Genomic DNA, 17,185 nt, shown 5'->3' with positions numbered 1-17,185 from the left:
CTTCATGTCTTGGTTTAAATACGTATTTATTCTCCCCAAATGAAACCAACAGAATTCAGAAGCACAATAAAACGGCTGTGAAGACAGTTCTCCACACACATAAATAATGCATTCACACTTCAAAAATAGAGAAGTCCCTTCTCTTCCTAAATTAAAACGCTTCGATGAGGCAAACGGAACGTGTTTGAAAGGCTTGAGTCCATCCACCGCTCCTGTTTGGGGTGTGCTCATACAGGGTAAACACTGATGAGGAAGGCCTGAATATACTTTCCATTGATACTATTCTAGGAGGGGATTTAGAAAATCAGAAGCGGTTAGCAAGGCTAACAAGCTAATCCTTCTGGAATTGCTTAACGCTATGTGTGTGTGTGTGGGCGTGTGTGTGTGTGTGTGTACATATGCAGCAGGTGGGTTTTATACAGCAGCTTCACAAGCATATGATGAATTGATGGGCACATGTGCTAGGATATAAGATGATCCTCTGCACTGTAAGTCTCCCAGTTAAACTGTTACAAAACAATAACAATCATATACATCATAATAATTGCATATCAATAAATAAAAAGGCAAACATGACACATTTGTTCAACATTTGTTTGGTAAAAGCAAACAGGTAAAGAATAAAGCATGAGGTTGTGGTGTGAAGAGTGTTTGTGTGTATGCGTTTGTGCATCTGAGACAAACAGGGCTCCAGGTAAACAGACTCCTCCTTTAGATCTCCTGGTATGACGTCGTGGGGGCCGTGTAGCTCTCCTCGCTGCTCCTGCAAATGAAGGAAAAGACACACAACTTTTAATTTGTTTTAACATTTACCACAGTGGAAACACATTTTAAAACTACTGCACACACAACTCCATCCGTCCCTTTCTCCCTCTGTCTAACTGGTCTCCACAGAGTCCAGGTGAGTTTAGCGTGTGTGTGAATAATGGATGAAGTTAATCAAACAGCCGTATTGTTCTCGGTCGCAGCCGAGGGCTCACCTGGCCAGGAAATGGCCTCCCAGCACCACATATTAATGTCAAGGGCTCCATTATAAAGTTTTACTTTTTAGCCAGCCACGATTTTAGAAAAGGTACTTCCCTCACTGAGTAGAAAACTTTTTCTTGTTAAAAATGATTGATGTACATGTCAAAAATATTCACAAGTAATTGTAAGTTGGGAGATTTAACTAAGCGATGAAATATGGCAGGATTGAAATCAATAGCTTTCAAGGAAAAGTTGCTACAGGGTGGATGATTTTCTTTGACTGTCTTACACATTAGACTTCTGACAAAAACACAGTTGGAGGTGAGGCAGGATCAATCTTTTAAACTAAGAAGAACTAAGAAGATCAAGCGCTCAGCACATTTCTACAGACCTCTCGAGAAAAGTTCAATCAATTCCAAACTTGCTCATTTCTTGCAGGGATGCAGTGGAAGATAAACTTGTCTGAACTTTGTTTGCTCGACTCTTTATAATCACAGCTGAAGAAGTTGTATGTATGGATATTAAAAGCTCCCTCTACACAAAAATGAATTTTGCTTATTGTTACTTCACTTAGCTGTTAGAGCTTCACAGTGCAGAATGGTGCACGTTTAGGCTGTTTTCACATTCACCTGCTGAACAGGGAAAGTTTCTCTGTGCTCACCTAAAATCTGACTTTAAAAACGTGCACACAAAGCTTGATTTTGTGACATCACAAATAGGTGACCTCTTGATTCCAGCAGTTTAAATTTGGACATGAAAACATATTTGTGTACTTCTAGATTTTGCAATTATATTTGTAGCTTTAAAGCAATATTACGTTTCTTAAAAGGTACAACTGATCAAAATCATTCAAAGAGTAGTATTTTTATACATCTCAAAACATTTCTGGAAGGGGTCTTGATGATATTTAGTTCAGAGACTGGCCCTGGACCAGAGGGCCACTGGTTGGATCTCGGTTCTTTTGCCATTAGATTTTAAACCTCTTTACTGTAACAATGAAATAAAGGCTTGAATCCACGTCCTAAGGGTGCGTTTACAGGGTCAACATGTGACAGGGTGTTTGCTGTGAGGACCTCCAGATGTTGGGCTAGCCTGCTCGATGAGATCAGACTCGTCTTGTTTTAAGCTACTTCTGAAATTACATTTTTAATTGCAAGACTTTTCTATAATCTATACCTTTTTAATATTGAAGTTTAGTTTGATGCTTGATATTAACTTTTTCCAAATGTAACTCTACTTTTACTATAAACCTTTTATGACACGTAGAATTTTGAAGTTAATTTGTCATTACCACAGTTACAAGTGTCTCTGCGTTAGTTGAAGAACTTTGTACTTCCTGTACTGCTATACAAATAACCTACAGTTGATATATGATTATTATATTTTTAATTGAAGTCTTCGTATCTAAAAACAAGTCAGAGACATACACATAGTTGATTTAGTTTGTGGTAAATCTGCCATGTAAATTGTAAACACTGTACATTTATAGTAATATCATAGCAACTAAGATCAAACTACTGTATTTATAGGTTATATGAAGCTATATATGTTCTCGAGGACATGCATCAATCAGTTTATTCCATTCGGTTTAGCATAAGAGGTTTGTGGTTTTTTTCATACCTGGGAGGAAACCGAACAGACTCGCGGTCTGTGTTTGCTCTGTGTGGAAAAAACGGAGTGAGTCTCTGTTTGTCAAAACACACACTGCAGCTCCACAGGCCAACCTCTGATGTGGTTAGAGTCAGAGGCAGCGCTTAACACAAACACGGCTTTGCTTCAGCGGATAGGTAAACACTTAAAGATGAAATGAAAACTCTGTCTGGCACCTTTACTCAAGGCTGGTGCCTCTGTAAAATAAAACAGAGCTCCTGGGTTTCTGGAACCTCACAAATAGGAAAAACAATAGTATGATGTTTTGATACACTGACTGACACAATTTAGCAGTATTTCATATAAAAATTTAAAAATTAGAATAGTCAAATTACAGGGATATACTATGGTAATGGTAAACTAGATGACTAATGTGACTTTTTTTATTCTTTCAGGAGAAATTGGAAATCTTAAAATGATTTTGCACAGCTCCCACCCACACCAGAGATAACAGAAATCAGATATAATGGGCAGCTGATGCCAGTACTGCAGCCAAAGAGGTGAGGTAATGTTACCCTGTGTTGCTTCACCCTGAAAACGACGGCAACAAGACTAACGTAACAGCTATCTATGGGAGGGTCTGTGCCCATTTTGAAAAAAAATAATGTGAGCAAAAAACCTTGAGAGAGCCTCAAGTGTTTGTAGGGTAGACTGTTGCAGTGTGCCTCAGTCCTGATACCACTGATAGTACCAGAGAGACCTGTTTCTTCATGAATGCGTGCGTGCCAGGCATCCATTACTACCCGACTACTGAGAGCGTTCTCTGTCTCAACATGCAGTCTCAGGAAAATATGTTCGGGCCTGATTCAGCAAGCTCAATCTCCTGCTAAATACCTGACTGTTGCATTACTGTGGCATCTGACTAGTGGAGGCCATCTGCCAAACCCCGAATCGTGTCTTCCATCCATCCTGCTTCTGTGAGAACATTTTCACTTCCCTGCATTTCGTGTCTGTTCCTCTGGATCGAGCTTTAGACACTCACCTAACTGTGCCCAATTTCCTTTGAGCACTTCAAGGCTAAGATTATGTACGTCTATGTGATAAGATTGTCTGCTCTTTGGGAAAATAGGTGTTGTCAGCAAGCACGGACATAAGACCCATATAATCACACTAATTCATAGTCTGGCAGGCAGAATAATGACTCAGCATATATGATAAGCACAAGGCTGATTGGACCATGAGGGAAGAGCAGGACTTGGCGACTTATTTCAATTTAGTGAAATTCATAAAGAAAATGACTGCGCCTGAGCTTTTGCAGTCTGGTTTTAAAATGGTGCGTGGCATTCACATGCAGGAAACAAGCAGTGGCTTGGCGTGGGCTTGTTCTGCACCTCACCTTACTTCCTCTTCTTTCAGTCTGCGCGCTGCCTGCTTTGACTGTTTGATTTGCAAGTCCAGTCTATGTAAGAAGTCTTTGGCTGAGAGCTCCTCTGGTTGGGGTTGGGGGGGTTTGGAGTCCTCAGGGGGTGGGGAAGGGGCTGGCGAAGGTCCCTCGATGTCCTGCAACATTACACAGGCTGTATCTGTCTCCTGGCACGCTGCTTCGCCGTCCCCGTCAGGAGACTCCAGAGACAGTCCGTTAAATATGTAGCGCTTCTCCGACATCACGGGGATGTTGAGGCTGTTCTTTAGAAAGATGCAGTCGTTGCTAAACAGCTTGTTGGCTCTCTTGACTTGTTCCATCTGGCATATGAGGGTGACAGCAAAAAGGACAGTGTTAAAACCAGCTTCTCCACCATGACTACTATCATAACTGTTTTGGCTGTGTCCACAATCTATCATTATGGAAGTATCTAACTTCTGCGTTGTAACGTTGCCCAGTGAAACATTATAGAAAAACAGGAATTTGATTTGAACGCTAAAAGGTGGGCGTGTCATAATGAACCTTATCTTTGTGCTGCTAAAAGTTTAAGCTTGATTGATGGGTGGATGTCATTATATCATTGGTTGAAATTAGTCGGTTGAAGCTTACATAAGAACACATCATATCTTGTTCAACACAAAGAAATCATGATTGATCTTGACACAAGAATGCACAGAAATTGATTTTTTTTGGGAGTGGTTTGGGCATATATTGTTAAATAGGTGCACACTATGCCAGGTGATGTGACCTAAAAAGGCATTTGTCGTTTAACCGTTGGACTTTCTTTTGACTTTAAGTGACAAATATGAGGTGTTTCTGTTATTCTGTCCACTTGACAGTCAGTGTTTAAATCTTTTTGATTCCATGTAAGTAAAAGAAAAGTAATATTGTGTTTTACCTTAAACATGCATTCTTAACTGGAGAAAAATGCAGCTTAACTGCATTTAGACCATCATAACTATGAACTGAAACTCACTGAATCAATATTTTGATATTGATTGATCCTGTTAGGTTTGTAAGCATCTGTTTACATTTTAAAAATCGGGAAAAAAAGTAACAGTTTATTATGTTTTATACCATATTTGTGTGAAGCTGCAGTGGAAGGCAGGCACATACCCAGTATTTAATAAAGTAAGTAGATATTGCACTTTACTGGTGCAGTTAATGAAATCATGTACGTACAATTGAAACATAGAGCCTCTGGGGGCCCAAGATGTCTGACTGTCTCGGGCCCCCAGGTGCAGTTGCCACTTTGCCTGGTTGGTAATCCAGCTGTGGAAAGTTGTGTACAAGCAGAAGTGATAAACTGTTGACATGTCACTAAACTATCCCAACTGCTTTGACTTTGAAAGCTTCATAAAATGGCATGCATGACCGGAAAATCTGAAATGAAAGTTGAATAAGGAAGGACGCCCTTATAGGCACATGATGAAGTGAAGAATAGAAACAGACTTAAAGGACAACTTCACCATTTTTTAATCTGTCAATCTTTAAAAAATCACCAGGTGCCCGTATGAACACTGAAACAGGTTTTGCCAGATTTAATCATTCCCTCCTGTTCATACTAACTGTTAAATCCACAGGCCTCGTTTTGAGAAAATGTATTTGAAAGTTTATCTGAAAATAAAAATGAAGCTTCGGCTGTCTGAGTTAGTCAAATGAAGTGGATATCTTCCACAGTTAAACTTTTTTTTTGTAAATTACTTCAGTTTTCCTGTTCAGCTGCAGTGGAAGGATCATAACCAAAAAAGGGGAATTTGGGACTGAAAAGCCTGAAACTGTGCAAGATTATGACTTGATTTGACTCATTGGATGGCTGAATCTTCACACTAGATTTAAATAAACTATTAAATGTACTTTTGTACACAGCTCTTACATTGTCAGTGTTCATCTAAGCTCCAGACGGACTTGGAATTTTTTTTTTTGCAAACATATCCTTTAATGTGTTTGCTCACAACTTCCTCCTGTAGGCCTCCAAGATGCTGCAACCACATTTCTTCAGAGCTCAAGTTTATTTTTGGTGCATGTATTGACTCTGAATGGGGATCAAATCAATAGACGCCCCCACATTATTGATAGTTAACAGGCGCGATTTTGTGTTTATCTCATAAAAAGTGGTAGACTGCATGACTCGGATTTTTACACCCTCATCCTTTCATCTTGTCAAGGAGAACATCACAGCTCAAACTAACATCGCAGTGGCTGTTTTGGGCAACCTTACCGTGACACCGTATTTGAGAGCAATCCCTTGCAGAGTATCACTGTCTGTAACCCGATGCTCTATGTATTTCTCCCCCAGAGAGGCCGTGACGCTGGCTGTGCTTCCGTAGGAGCGGATCTTGGTCCGGGCCAAGCTCTGGGACAGCTCGCTCTCTGACTCGGAACCGGACCTGGACCGAGGGAAGATGGGCTGGCCCAAACGTCCTCCTCCATCCCGCATCGGCAGGACGGGCGAGAACTCCGCCATCTTCTCGTGAATAAATAAAGAGCCCGATCTCCTCTGTGTGTTTTTAACGCTCCACCGGACTCGCTGCAACGAGGGTTACCTCTGATTTATGCAGCAGGGAGATTCCCATCCCAGGTAATGTTGAACCTGACAGCTGAGGGGACAGGAGACATGTTTCGGGGACCACTAACCCCTCAGCTCGCTTTTTGTCATAGATCCGTTACGTTAACGTAGGAGCGTATAGAGCGTCAGTGCGTGCAGGCAAGAACGGTCAAGGAAGTGTTATTTTCTTTCCCCACCTGCATTCTGTGAAGACCCGCCCCTCTCTTCCTCTGATTGGCTCTGATCGCAAACATAAGCAATCGAACCAACAGAAGTAACGGATACTAGCCAATCAGAGACAGAGTAGGGGGGTCTTCATGCTGGAGAGTACCTCATTGGCCGCTGCTGTAGCCGACGTCGCCGCTATGCGTGTAGGGGGACGCCATATCGGAGCGGTAAAGATCGGCTTATAAATAAATGTAACGTGCATTGAAAGCATGGAGGTATTAAAGAGAGATGCTGACTTCTGTAACTCGCTTACTTCAGAAACTTCATGAAATTTTGTTTGTGAGAAACGTAAGAAATGTAGGATCATAATAATAATAATAATCATAATAACTTTGTTTAGCACCGTTCAAAACAGAATTACAAAGTGCTTTGTAATAAAAACAGATGCAGTGCAAGTAAACGACCCAAAGCAGAAATATAGACAATATATAATATAATTAAATAACACAACAAATACCAACAGTTAAGTAAAAGCCATACAATAAAAGTGAGTCTTTAGACGAGATATAGGCTAAAAGATGAGTTTGCCTGTCTGAGACCTCCAAGCAGTGAGTTCCATAGCTGAGGGGCCCGAGCAGCAAAGCCCCGTTCCCCACATGTCAAGATTTGGGAACCATCACAGGGCCTTGCTGGAGGGTCTCAGGCAGAAACAGGCTTATATAGGAGTTAGCATGCAGGAGCCTGGCCATTCAATGCTTTAAAAACAAGCAGTAAAATCTTAAACACGTAACCAGTGAAGGGCAACAAGGATGTGGTCACTTCTCTTAGTACCTGTTTAAAACCTGGCAGCAGAGTTTTGTACCAACTGCAGTCTATGTACGCTTTGCCTACTGATGCTAGAATAAAGTGTATTACAATTATCAAGCCTGGAAGTGATAAAAGCATGAATGACTTAATCTAAGTGCGCAGCTGAAAGAAATGACCTGATTTTGGTCAATTGTCTCAGCTGAGCAAAACAGGATTGCAGTACTTTAGCCACCTGGGCATCAAAAGACAGAACAGAATCAAAAATAACACCTAGGTTGTGGGCCTCTTTGCGAATATTAGACCGATAGACAGTTACTTATTGGAATTCAATTAAGTTATTTGAGGCGGATCACATCAACTGCATGAAATAAGCACATGCTCATGCTCTGCCTATGATACAGAGTTTGTCTATAAACACAATGTCCCCAGTCTGATAATGATAGTTTTATTTTAGGGTAACCAACAGTTATATTCATACAAAACCTCATCCATATAAGGTAAGATGTATCTTTATTGATCCCCCTGGGGAGAAATTCAAATTGACACAACAGTACAGTGGAGAACAAAAGTAGCAGCATGAGGGTGAAAGTGATAAAATAAAATAGTATATACAGTAAACAATCTCTTTGTAAATAAATCTGCAATATTTAAATGTGCAGTATGCAGAAGTTCCCAAGACCCAAAGCGCTTTTACAAGTTGCTGCATCACATCTACCTATAATGAGAATGACAACACCAACATCCTGAGACTACCTGAATGGGGACCTGTCAATTGCCCACATCAGATCATTTAAGGACACGATTTCAGAGAAATTTAGAGTGTGCCTGCTGCTTGGTGTGTATATCAATAAGATTGGATGTGGTCCTCTCACACACACACACACACACACACACCCTGACACACACACACATACACTAACACATAGCCCTAAAACTCAAATTGTTCCTGTTTGTTTGACAGCGTGCACACACATATATAAAATTGCTCCTATCAGAAGACTCATAGGCCACATACAGGGAGAGTGGTACTGCAATATTTGAGCAAAGCCCATTATAATAGGTGTATAGGCATTGTGAGTATCATATGTAACACCACTACAAAATGACAAAACTACAAACAGCTAGGAAAATTAGTTTATTGACTATTCTGTATTGTTGTGGTAATGAAAACAATAGCTTTTTAAAATCAAATTCACATCAAGTATAGAAAAAACAAAAGAGAGAGCTCAAACATATTTAATAGATCACTGAATAAGTACAGTTTAGCATTTTGAACATGAACCAAACCGTTTTAGGCAATAAGTCATATGCTGTGAAAATGTTTTACAATACAGCAATACAATTAAAACACTGAAAAGCTTGTGCTTGGTGAGACAATATTTATCTTTTATCTCAATATATTCAAAACCTTTGCCTTTGATCAATGTACCTTTCTGACATTTTATCAATTTACAGTTCATGTCTCTCTAATTTCATGTTCCTTGGCATATCTTAGCTGCCTCTGATGCTCCTTAACTCTTGCTTGAGCCTCCACTATCTTATATTTGACTTGACCGGGATCAAGGGCATAATGATGATTCTATGAAATATCACATTTGTTGGGTAAGTGCTATACAACACGATCCATTTATGTTACAAAAGTGCTGCAGATAAGAACTGCATCGTTACTCGAGGTCAATGAGTTCAGCACTTCAGGAGATTCAGACACAGGTGCAGGATTATCACTTCCCTCAACAGCTTGTGTTGTCCTAGTTGATCAGCCTTTATTAGACACCTTCAAATAAATAAGAAATCAATATAAGAACAATCTAAAAGGGGCAATTACTTTCACTATCAGGTTTAGTGATAATTGTAGTTATTTTAGCAAGAGATTATTGTATGCTCATTATTCCAATTAGTTTCCACTATATATTAACACTGTCTATCAAAAGGAACGCTATAATCTTATGACTTAAAAATACACTAACCTTTTTCAGATGGTCTGGAAAGGATGCAAAAACTGAAGGGATCACACAGTCCCTCAGACACAGTTTGCTCAGTTCTGTCAAAATCATCTGACTTGAAATGACAGCTGCAGAGAACGGAAGTGTCATTAGGCTCAAAATGTTTCCGCCTGACAGCTGTAGCTCCTGCTTTCCTCATTCCAGGATTTTTGATGAACCGTCACTCAATCTTAAGATAACACTCAATCTTGGACCAAAATGTAGTTAAAGTACTGCAATAAAAAGTAATGGTTTGGTCCCTCTGACTGATATAATATTATATATGACATCATTAGATTATTAATGCTGAAGCATCAGTGTGTAAGTAGCATGTTACTGTTGTAGCTGCTGGAGGTTGAGCTAGTTTGAATTATTTTATATACAGTTAGCTAGTTTAGTCCAATGGTTCCCAACCTAGGGTTCAGGCCCCTCCAAAGGGTCCCTAGATACATTTAAGGGGACAGGAGATGATTAATGGGAGAGGAAAGAAGAAAAAACAAAGATACTGATACACAAATTTGTTTCCAGTTTTTGGATTTATACTTAATATTTGATTTTTGGTGAAATAATGGATCATTTAAGCAGGTATTGAAATGTAACTGCGTAAGAAGCTTAGAGGGAAAAATAATTTACAGTTTCATTTAGTGGAGCTGTTAACTCATACACATCTGAAATATGACTACAGATGTGAATATGACTATTACTCGACTACACACTGCTTTTTGTAAGACATCAAAAGCTTGAAATTAACATGATTTGGTTATTTATAGATTCTTGAATCATTAATGAAGGAGAAGGAGCAGATGCCTTTTCAAGGATTTTAACCAGATAATTGTTTTTGTGAAAAAAACATATCAGGCACACATTATTGTTCAAGCAGCATATTTCTCCACTAGCCTTATTTGAACCGTGGCTATATGTATGTTTCCAATTATTCAGAAGTACCACTTTAAGAATGTTTGGGACAGAATTCAAATATTTATGAGTGCTCATAAGTGTTGCTAATTCAAGCAGCAATATTTTCCTCTAAAAAGTAAAATTACTAAAACTATAATTTATTAATCTGATATTTCAGCGAAACCATATCATGACACTATGAACATATGACAGAGAAGGTATGAACAGGGAGTTGCTGTTATTGTTAACTTTGTATGTAGCATAGTTATACAAATTCAAATTCAAATAAAATTCAAATTAAATGTTGGGTCAACATTTTGTACCTGAATGCTGCGTACACTTTGAGACAATTTCCAAAAGAACAATCAAAGGCAGGATTACCAAAGAAAAGACTCAGGGTACTCACCATGTAGTAATTACGGTGGTGATATGATTAAATGCACATTTTGCATGCACATACTATATGCAAAAGTAAAGTAAATAACAATATAAAATGGTTCTTTATCTACTTTTAAGGCCTTTATACTGTGTTCATATGGTATGTTCTAATAAATAAAACGCACATAATGAAGTTACCACAAACCCATTACTGATAACAACTAATACAAAGCTGGCCCAGTAATGTGGAGTCAGAATTACGCTTATCCCCTCTACTAGATAAACTGCTTGCTGTTAATATCACTGACCTCATAAAACTGCTATAAATGAAATAAATAATAACAATATAAAAATAGTTCTTCACTGCATGGCACTGAAAGGGCTCCAGGTCTGTATGTCCAAGATTGAGCATCTTAACTTACGTTTGTTGTGATAATAAAGGACTGGAGAGGTCCTTTCACATCGGGTAGCAACATTCAGCAGGTCACTGTGACCACTAACCATTGCATGTGGCATCTGAAGCCAATGCTATTGAATGCTGACTCATTTTTGGATCTGTGAGAGGAACCTGCTAACAGTCCCATGGCCTGCTGTGCATGAAAACATGTTTTCCGTTATCACCACATGTTTAAAGCTATAAAAAATATATATATATGAGGGATTTTGCCAAGCTGGAACATTGGTGTCATAAAGTCTGCCAAATGAGGAACTGTTGATTCAACAAAATGAAAATGTTCCATATTCCCTGAATCCTATTAAAACCAGTCAGTCATACTAACAAACCTTTACCTTTATTTTTAGAATGGAAGAATAATAATAAGATTCAGATACTCAAGCATTTTAGTGGAAAATAGTCATATATGAAAATAATAGGTTTTAATCATCTTACACTCTGTCTACAATTTATTGACCACTATACTTCCACGCCACTACATTTCAGAGGGAAGTATTGTATTTTCTTGTCCACTACTTTTATTTGGCAGCTTTAGTTACTTTTCAGATGAAGATTCAACACAATGGATAGTATAAAAAACTTTTAAAACACAACAAAGTGTTAAAGATGAAACCAGTGGTTTGGGGAACTATTGGACTAAACTAGCTAACTGTATATGAACAAACTAGGTCCACCTCCAGCAGCTACAACAGTAACATGCTGTTTACACACTGATGCTTCAGTATGAATAATCTATCTATATCATAATCTAATGATATCATACATCTGCCAACTTAACTACCATGGGGTCAAGAGCTTTCAGCCGATCTGCCCCCCTCCTTTGGAACTCTCTCCCACCAGACATTTGCACTTCTGACTCTGTCTCAACCTTTAAATCCCGCCTGAAAACGCACCTATTCAGAGTGGCATACTCTGTCTCACACTAACTATTCAATCACGTTCTTGTTTATTTATTGTACTAATGCACTTTGTAGTCACATTCATATTTATTCTTTATCTTTGCACTAAATGTTACCTGAATTATATTGTTTGATGTACTGTTGTCGTGTTTTATGTGCCTTGTAAGGTGTCCTTGAGTGCTTTGAAAGGCGCCTTTAAATAAAATGCATTATTATTATTATTATTATTATTATTATTATTATAATATATCAGAGGCACCAACCACTACTACTTTTACTGCAGTACTTTAACTACATTTTGGTCCAAGATTAAGTGTCATGTTAAGTAGGTACTTATACTTTAGTAGGATTTTTCATGCCGGACTTCTACTTGACCAAGTATTTTGATATTGCTGTATCTAAATGGATCTAAATTATTCAACCACTGGTATTGAGTAAGGTTTTAGATTTGTTTCCCTAGTGTTGATTGGTGAGATGTATGTTATAATGTAAAATTCTAATCACAGTTTGTTATTTAAAGTTACTTATCTGTTGTTTTAAATGTGGTGTGAACCTTTGTATCTTTTATTGTTATTAGATATCAACTTACAGTCTGCGTGTGAGGACTCAATCATGTGGACATACTGTAAATTCAAGAGCAACATGTCAGTTAATCATTGCAGAGCAGCAGATAAAAGACCATAAATGAACAACAAGATAAATCATGGTTAAACAAGTTAGAGGACAGCCGTGCACTCATGAAGAATAGCACACTCCTCATCATGTATTCATTACTGGAAGGTTGCGGGCGGAAATTTTCTGTGATTCCTGTCCACGTCATCTCTGCGCTTGGGCTGGTCCATGATTATTCAGGAGCCAGAATGGCATTGAAAATTGTTTTCTACTGTTTTCATTACTGTGTTTGGAAGTTAAAACTAATTTTACAAAGAAAGTGGAGGGCAGAGGAAAGCAATGAAGGCACAAAAAATATTAACATACACCACTTCATTTGTAGTAGTGATGAATGAAGTAATGTGTTATTTGACAACACAAAGACTGCAGGTGCTGCTTTGGGATGCACTGAATGTACTGACACACGATCTAATTCACTTAGGACACAGATACTGTGAAGCAACAAGTGGATTCATGATCTATTGATTCCTATCTATGATGATTTATTTATTAAATTAGTCTCTCTTGGTTAAAGATGGCCATGTGGTAATCTCACTGTCTGGCATTTTCTAATGGAAATCAGATCATTAAGAGTACAAAGAGACACCAGGAGGAGGGAGCTCAACTCATTAATAATACATGGCGTTCTCAATGTGAGATGACACTTTTTTTTTAGATTGAACTGCAAATCAGTTCATTATTTATGTCACTTTGCTCCACATCTTTGGTCTCAACTTATCCAATTCAAGTGGGTACATGTCAGTTCCTGAAGCATAAATGCTCTTTTGTTGGGGATAAAAAATCTGAAGTCATCCCATTATTTTCCAACAAAAAGGTTTTTTTCCATTCAGTGACCTCTTAGGATAAAAGGAGTAAAAACAATAATAGGAGATTGCATTTGCAGACTGACCTACAATAGGAATCGGATTACATCACTTGTATTGCCCCTCCCTCTCATTCTCTTACAGGCAAATGTAAAACAAAGGAAACAAAGACAAGAGGAAAAGAGGGAGGAGAAGCAAAAGCGACATGAGTCATCTGCTACAACGTAACCATGACAACAATCTCTTGAGCTGCCTCCTGATCCAACAGCACCCACAGGTCAGGAGAGAAGATAGCGTAATCCATGCTATATCACTCTCTCCATCAGTTCATCATCCTTTACTGAGGAGGCTACAGGGCTCATCTCATGTGTCCTAGAGGGTTACAAGTTTTATTTTGGTGAAGTTCATTTCAATCTGATTGTTGGAGGAGAAAAAAATGGGTTGATAAGTAAATCAGATAGGAGCATTTTTGTTACATTTTAGTTCACAAGTGTCAAATCACGAAGTGTTACGCTGGTGTCAAATAATTACAATACACTGAAATATCATCCTTATGAGGTAAGGATACTAAGGTTGGATAAGGTGATCAGTCTGTCCTAGAAAACTTGATCACCATGAGACACCTACTGTCTATACAGTAAGGTTTTTCTTTCCCTCCCCCCACTGGACAACAATCTTCTTCTGACCCCTACTGGACAACTGAGGTGTTGCACCTTTGTTACCTCTCATAACATTTTCATGCACCAGATGGTACCATTGAGTTGTCAGTTAATCCTACAACGTTCAAAACTGTAGATACTACAAACAATGTAGCCCACACATTTCATCATTCCTCCCACCACAAGCCACAGAAAACAATAATGTAAAAAAAAAAAAAAAAGAAGCAGAAGGAAAAACAGTTGCTTACTTGTATACAATATGCCAAGATCATGTCTTTATAACACAACAATTCTCTAGAGGAAGAAAATAAGATATTTGAGAAATATCAAGGAACAAATCAAAAGTTGGAGCAGTCTTGCCTTTCCAGTATCGAGAATTAATTTTGTGGAGCTATGTATTCATTTCCAAAACATTCCTAGAAAAGATGTAGCCTACCAAACATTTTTAAACAAAATATCTCATGTGTCATTGATCTTATAATTTTAGTGCACCTGTAGTCTGATATCTTCTACAAGTGTACACGTTGTCTCAGAAAAATGTGTTTTCTCTAATTAAAGGAACTAGTTTGTTTGGTTTGATTTTGTTACATACAGACACACAAGCACAGCCATTATGGTAGTAAAATGAAAAAAACAGGTTTCAGACAATCATGGTTTTCATTTTACTGAGCAGATCTGGAATGAACAGCTTCTTCATATAATGGAAAGTAGTGGTTTAGAGGCTGAAACTGTTTTTTTAATTACAATAAAGAACACAGAGAAGATTTCAATAGCCAGCTGTCATTTTAAAGCACTGCTAATGATTACTTTTCCACTCCAAACTGGGATCACATTGGCTGTTTCATTTGGCAGAATGTGTTACTATTTTACTATTTTTAAACCATAAGGAAGGACTATTACGTATATGTAAACATATTTATATATATATACACTCGGTTGGATTGATTGCCTTGTAACAGACACAGATGTTATTCAAGTTAAAGGCCACAAGCACTTTTTATTCATTAGGGTTATTCATGGCTTGTCATACATCTTCCTTGGACTCAAATGTTAAAGAAGTAACAGTATCTTCACCATTATCTGTGATGTAAACAGTCTGCTAACTAGACCAAAGATAAACCAAACCTGCGCTGGTATACATTATATTAGATCAAACACACACTCACAGATGTAGCTTTTTCTTTTCTTAGAGTTCACTGTTTTTCATTAGAGACAATTACATAAGCCCGTCAGGTATGAGATAGTGTTTGGAACACCCCATCATTTATTTTCCTGGTTCTGCTAACATGTCAGCTCTCATCCTGAAGGCCTTTAGCGATGAAAAGAAGCTCAGGTTAAGACATAATTTTTTCCATACTTGAATATTACAGTGTAAGATCAGTAATTGAGAAGCCCCCTTTTAAAACACACATATTGCCAGTGGTTTACCAGTTTATTCAATGTGTGATTGGCTCATTCCTTTTGTTTGGCAGTTTGTGAATGCAACACAGTACCAGTGTCCTTGCTGTTCCCTCCTCCCCCTTGTAATCTATGAGCCTTTGTTTACCAAGAGCTGAGGTCATGATAAAGAGGGACCGCTGCTTTGTTCAGGGCTGACTCACTACATTCTCACACATGTTGATGGGAAATGAAGTGGGACTGCAGGTGAACATACCTGTTCAACAACAAAGCCTCTGTGTGAAGGTGAGGTGAGGGAGAGCAGGGGGAAGACAGAGGGGCAATGTGTAGAGGGAAAACACTGGTATGAAGCTGTGGGGACATAGGTTCCTGCATAAATATGTTAGCACAACATTTTAAGAGAGATTGTGAAGTTCAAATATGTAAATGTACAACTGCTGCCTTTTTGCATCACATGATGCAGTTCACATGAAAACAAGCCAGGCTTATCTTTGTCAGCATCACCTAATTTAATCTCCTGACCAGCAGCTGTATTAATATCACATCTAATCAGATAGCCAACAGAAGACAAAAAGTCAAAGTGCTAAAAAGAAACTCATTATCTTTCATTACTCTTTATTATGAGCAAGAACCTTTACTTTAGCAGGCATTGATAAATGACTGAAAGCGCAACCATTTCCACTTTTGTAATATAGCTTGGGTAAGCATATAAGCTGCTATCCATGAATATGAGCTATGAATATCTGCTATGAAACCTCCTCTGCTTTAATAGACTGTCAGAGTCTCTCTTTCGCCAAATACTACTCTTTGAACATCAACTTCAAATAAAGGCATGAAACTATATGCTGTTAGTTCTAGTCTATTTTTCTCCACATGCGGAGGAGGAGTGCTTATTAATAGTTATGGTCTGAGTGAACAGTTGTACTGTACTTATATAAGCCACAGCACTGTATATTTTACTGTCAGATTCTGACTCTGGTTTGGACTTTTTCCTTTGAAATGATGCCTTCTGCAGTGATTAACAGACATGACATAAGCCTGCTGTTCTCATTCTCTCAGCTCTCTTAGAGTGGAAACATTTGAGTCATTGAGTTCCCCTCCATCCCCCTCCACCACCCCACCCCCAAAACCCAGAGTTTTCTCTAGCAGCAACTCACCGCAGCGCTCTGGCACAGGAAACCCAGAGAGGGATGGAGTCATATGCATTACATCATCTCTCAGGCATGTGCAAACAATTTCAGAAAACTGGATCTAATTAAAGGCAGCATGCAGACAGACACCATCTAGAGTACAGCCCAAACCCAAAGGACGGTCTATCAGTCGTTAACACTATGCTTGAAATGTGGCCAGACCGCTCTCAAAATCTGCCCTGCAACTCCACAAATTTGTTTGTTTTTAACTCTGACTGTGTTGGGCCATCATTACAACTTCTTACAGTAGAGACAAAATGTTCAAACCCACGTATCTTCATTCTAAATTGTATTCAATATGCAAAGATGTTATGATAATGCAAAATACATCCATATTTTCATTTGAAGTAA

At 38.5% G+C, this 17,185-nt stretch overlaps 1 protein-coding gene across 2 annotated transcripts in view; it reads right to left on the bottom strand.

The window, feature by feature from the left end:
• Positions 1-6,639, bottom strand: part of lysmd2 (LysM, putative peptidoglycan-binding, domain containing 2) — a 391,867-nt gene extending 385,228 nt beyond the window's left edge. The window contains exons 1-3 of one of the 2 annotated variants that reach the window (XR_009925438.1): positions 6,201-6,639; positions 3,953-4,299; positions 117-763 (exon numbers count right to left, since the gene is read on the bottom strand). Coding sequence is in view for 1 of the 2 variants with exons in the window: in XM_062424709.1 (XP_062280693.1) it covers positions 712-763; positions 3,953-4,299; positions 6,201-6,446 (645 nt within the window). In the remaining variant the exon portion in view is untranslated. Of the gene's footprint in view, positions 1-14; positions 764-3,952; positions 4,300-6,200 lie in introns of those variants that run through there. The other variant, XM_062424709.1, reaches the window with a different exon arrangement.
• Positions 6,640-17,185: the final 10,546 nt, after the last annotated feature.

The sequence above is a fragment of the Scomber scombrus genome, chromosome 1, assembly GCF_963691925.1.
Source record: "Scomber scombrus chromosome 1, fScoSco1.1, whole genome shotgun sequence".
In the NCBI taxonomy this organism is placed as follows: domain Eukaryota; kingdom Metazoa; phylum Chordata; class Actinopteri; order Scombriformes; family Scombridae; genus Scomber; species Scomber scombrus.
This window is presented reverse-complemented; position numbering and strand designations above follow the sequence as displayed.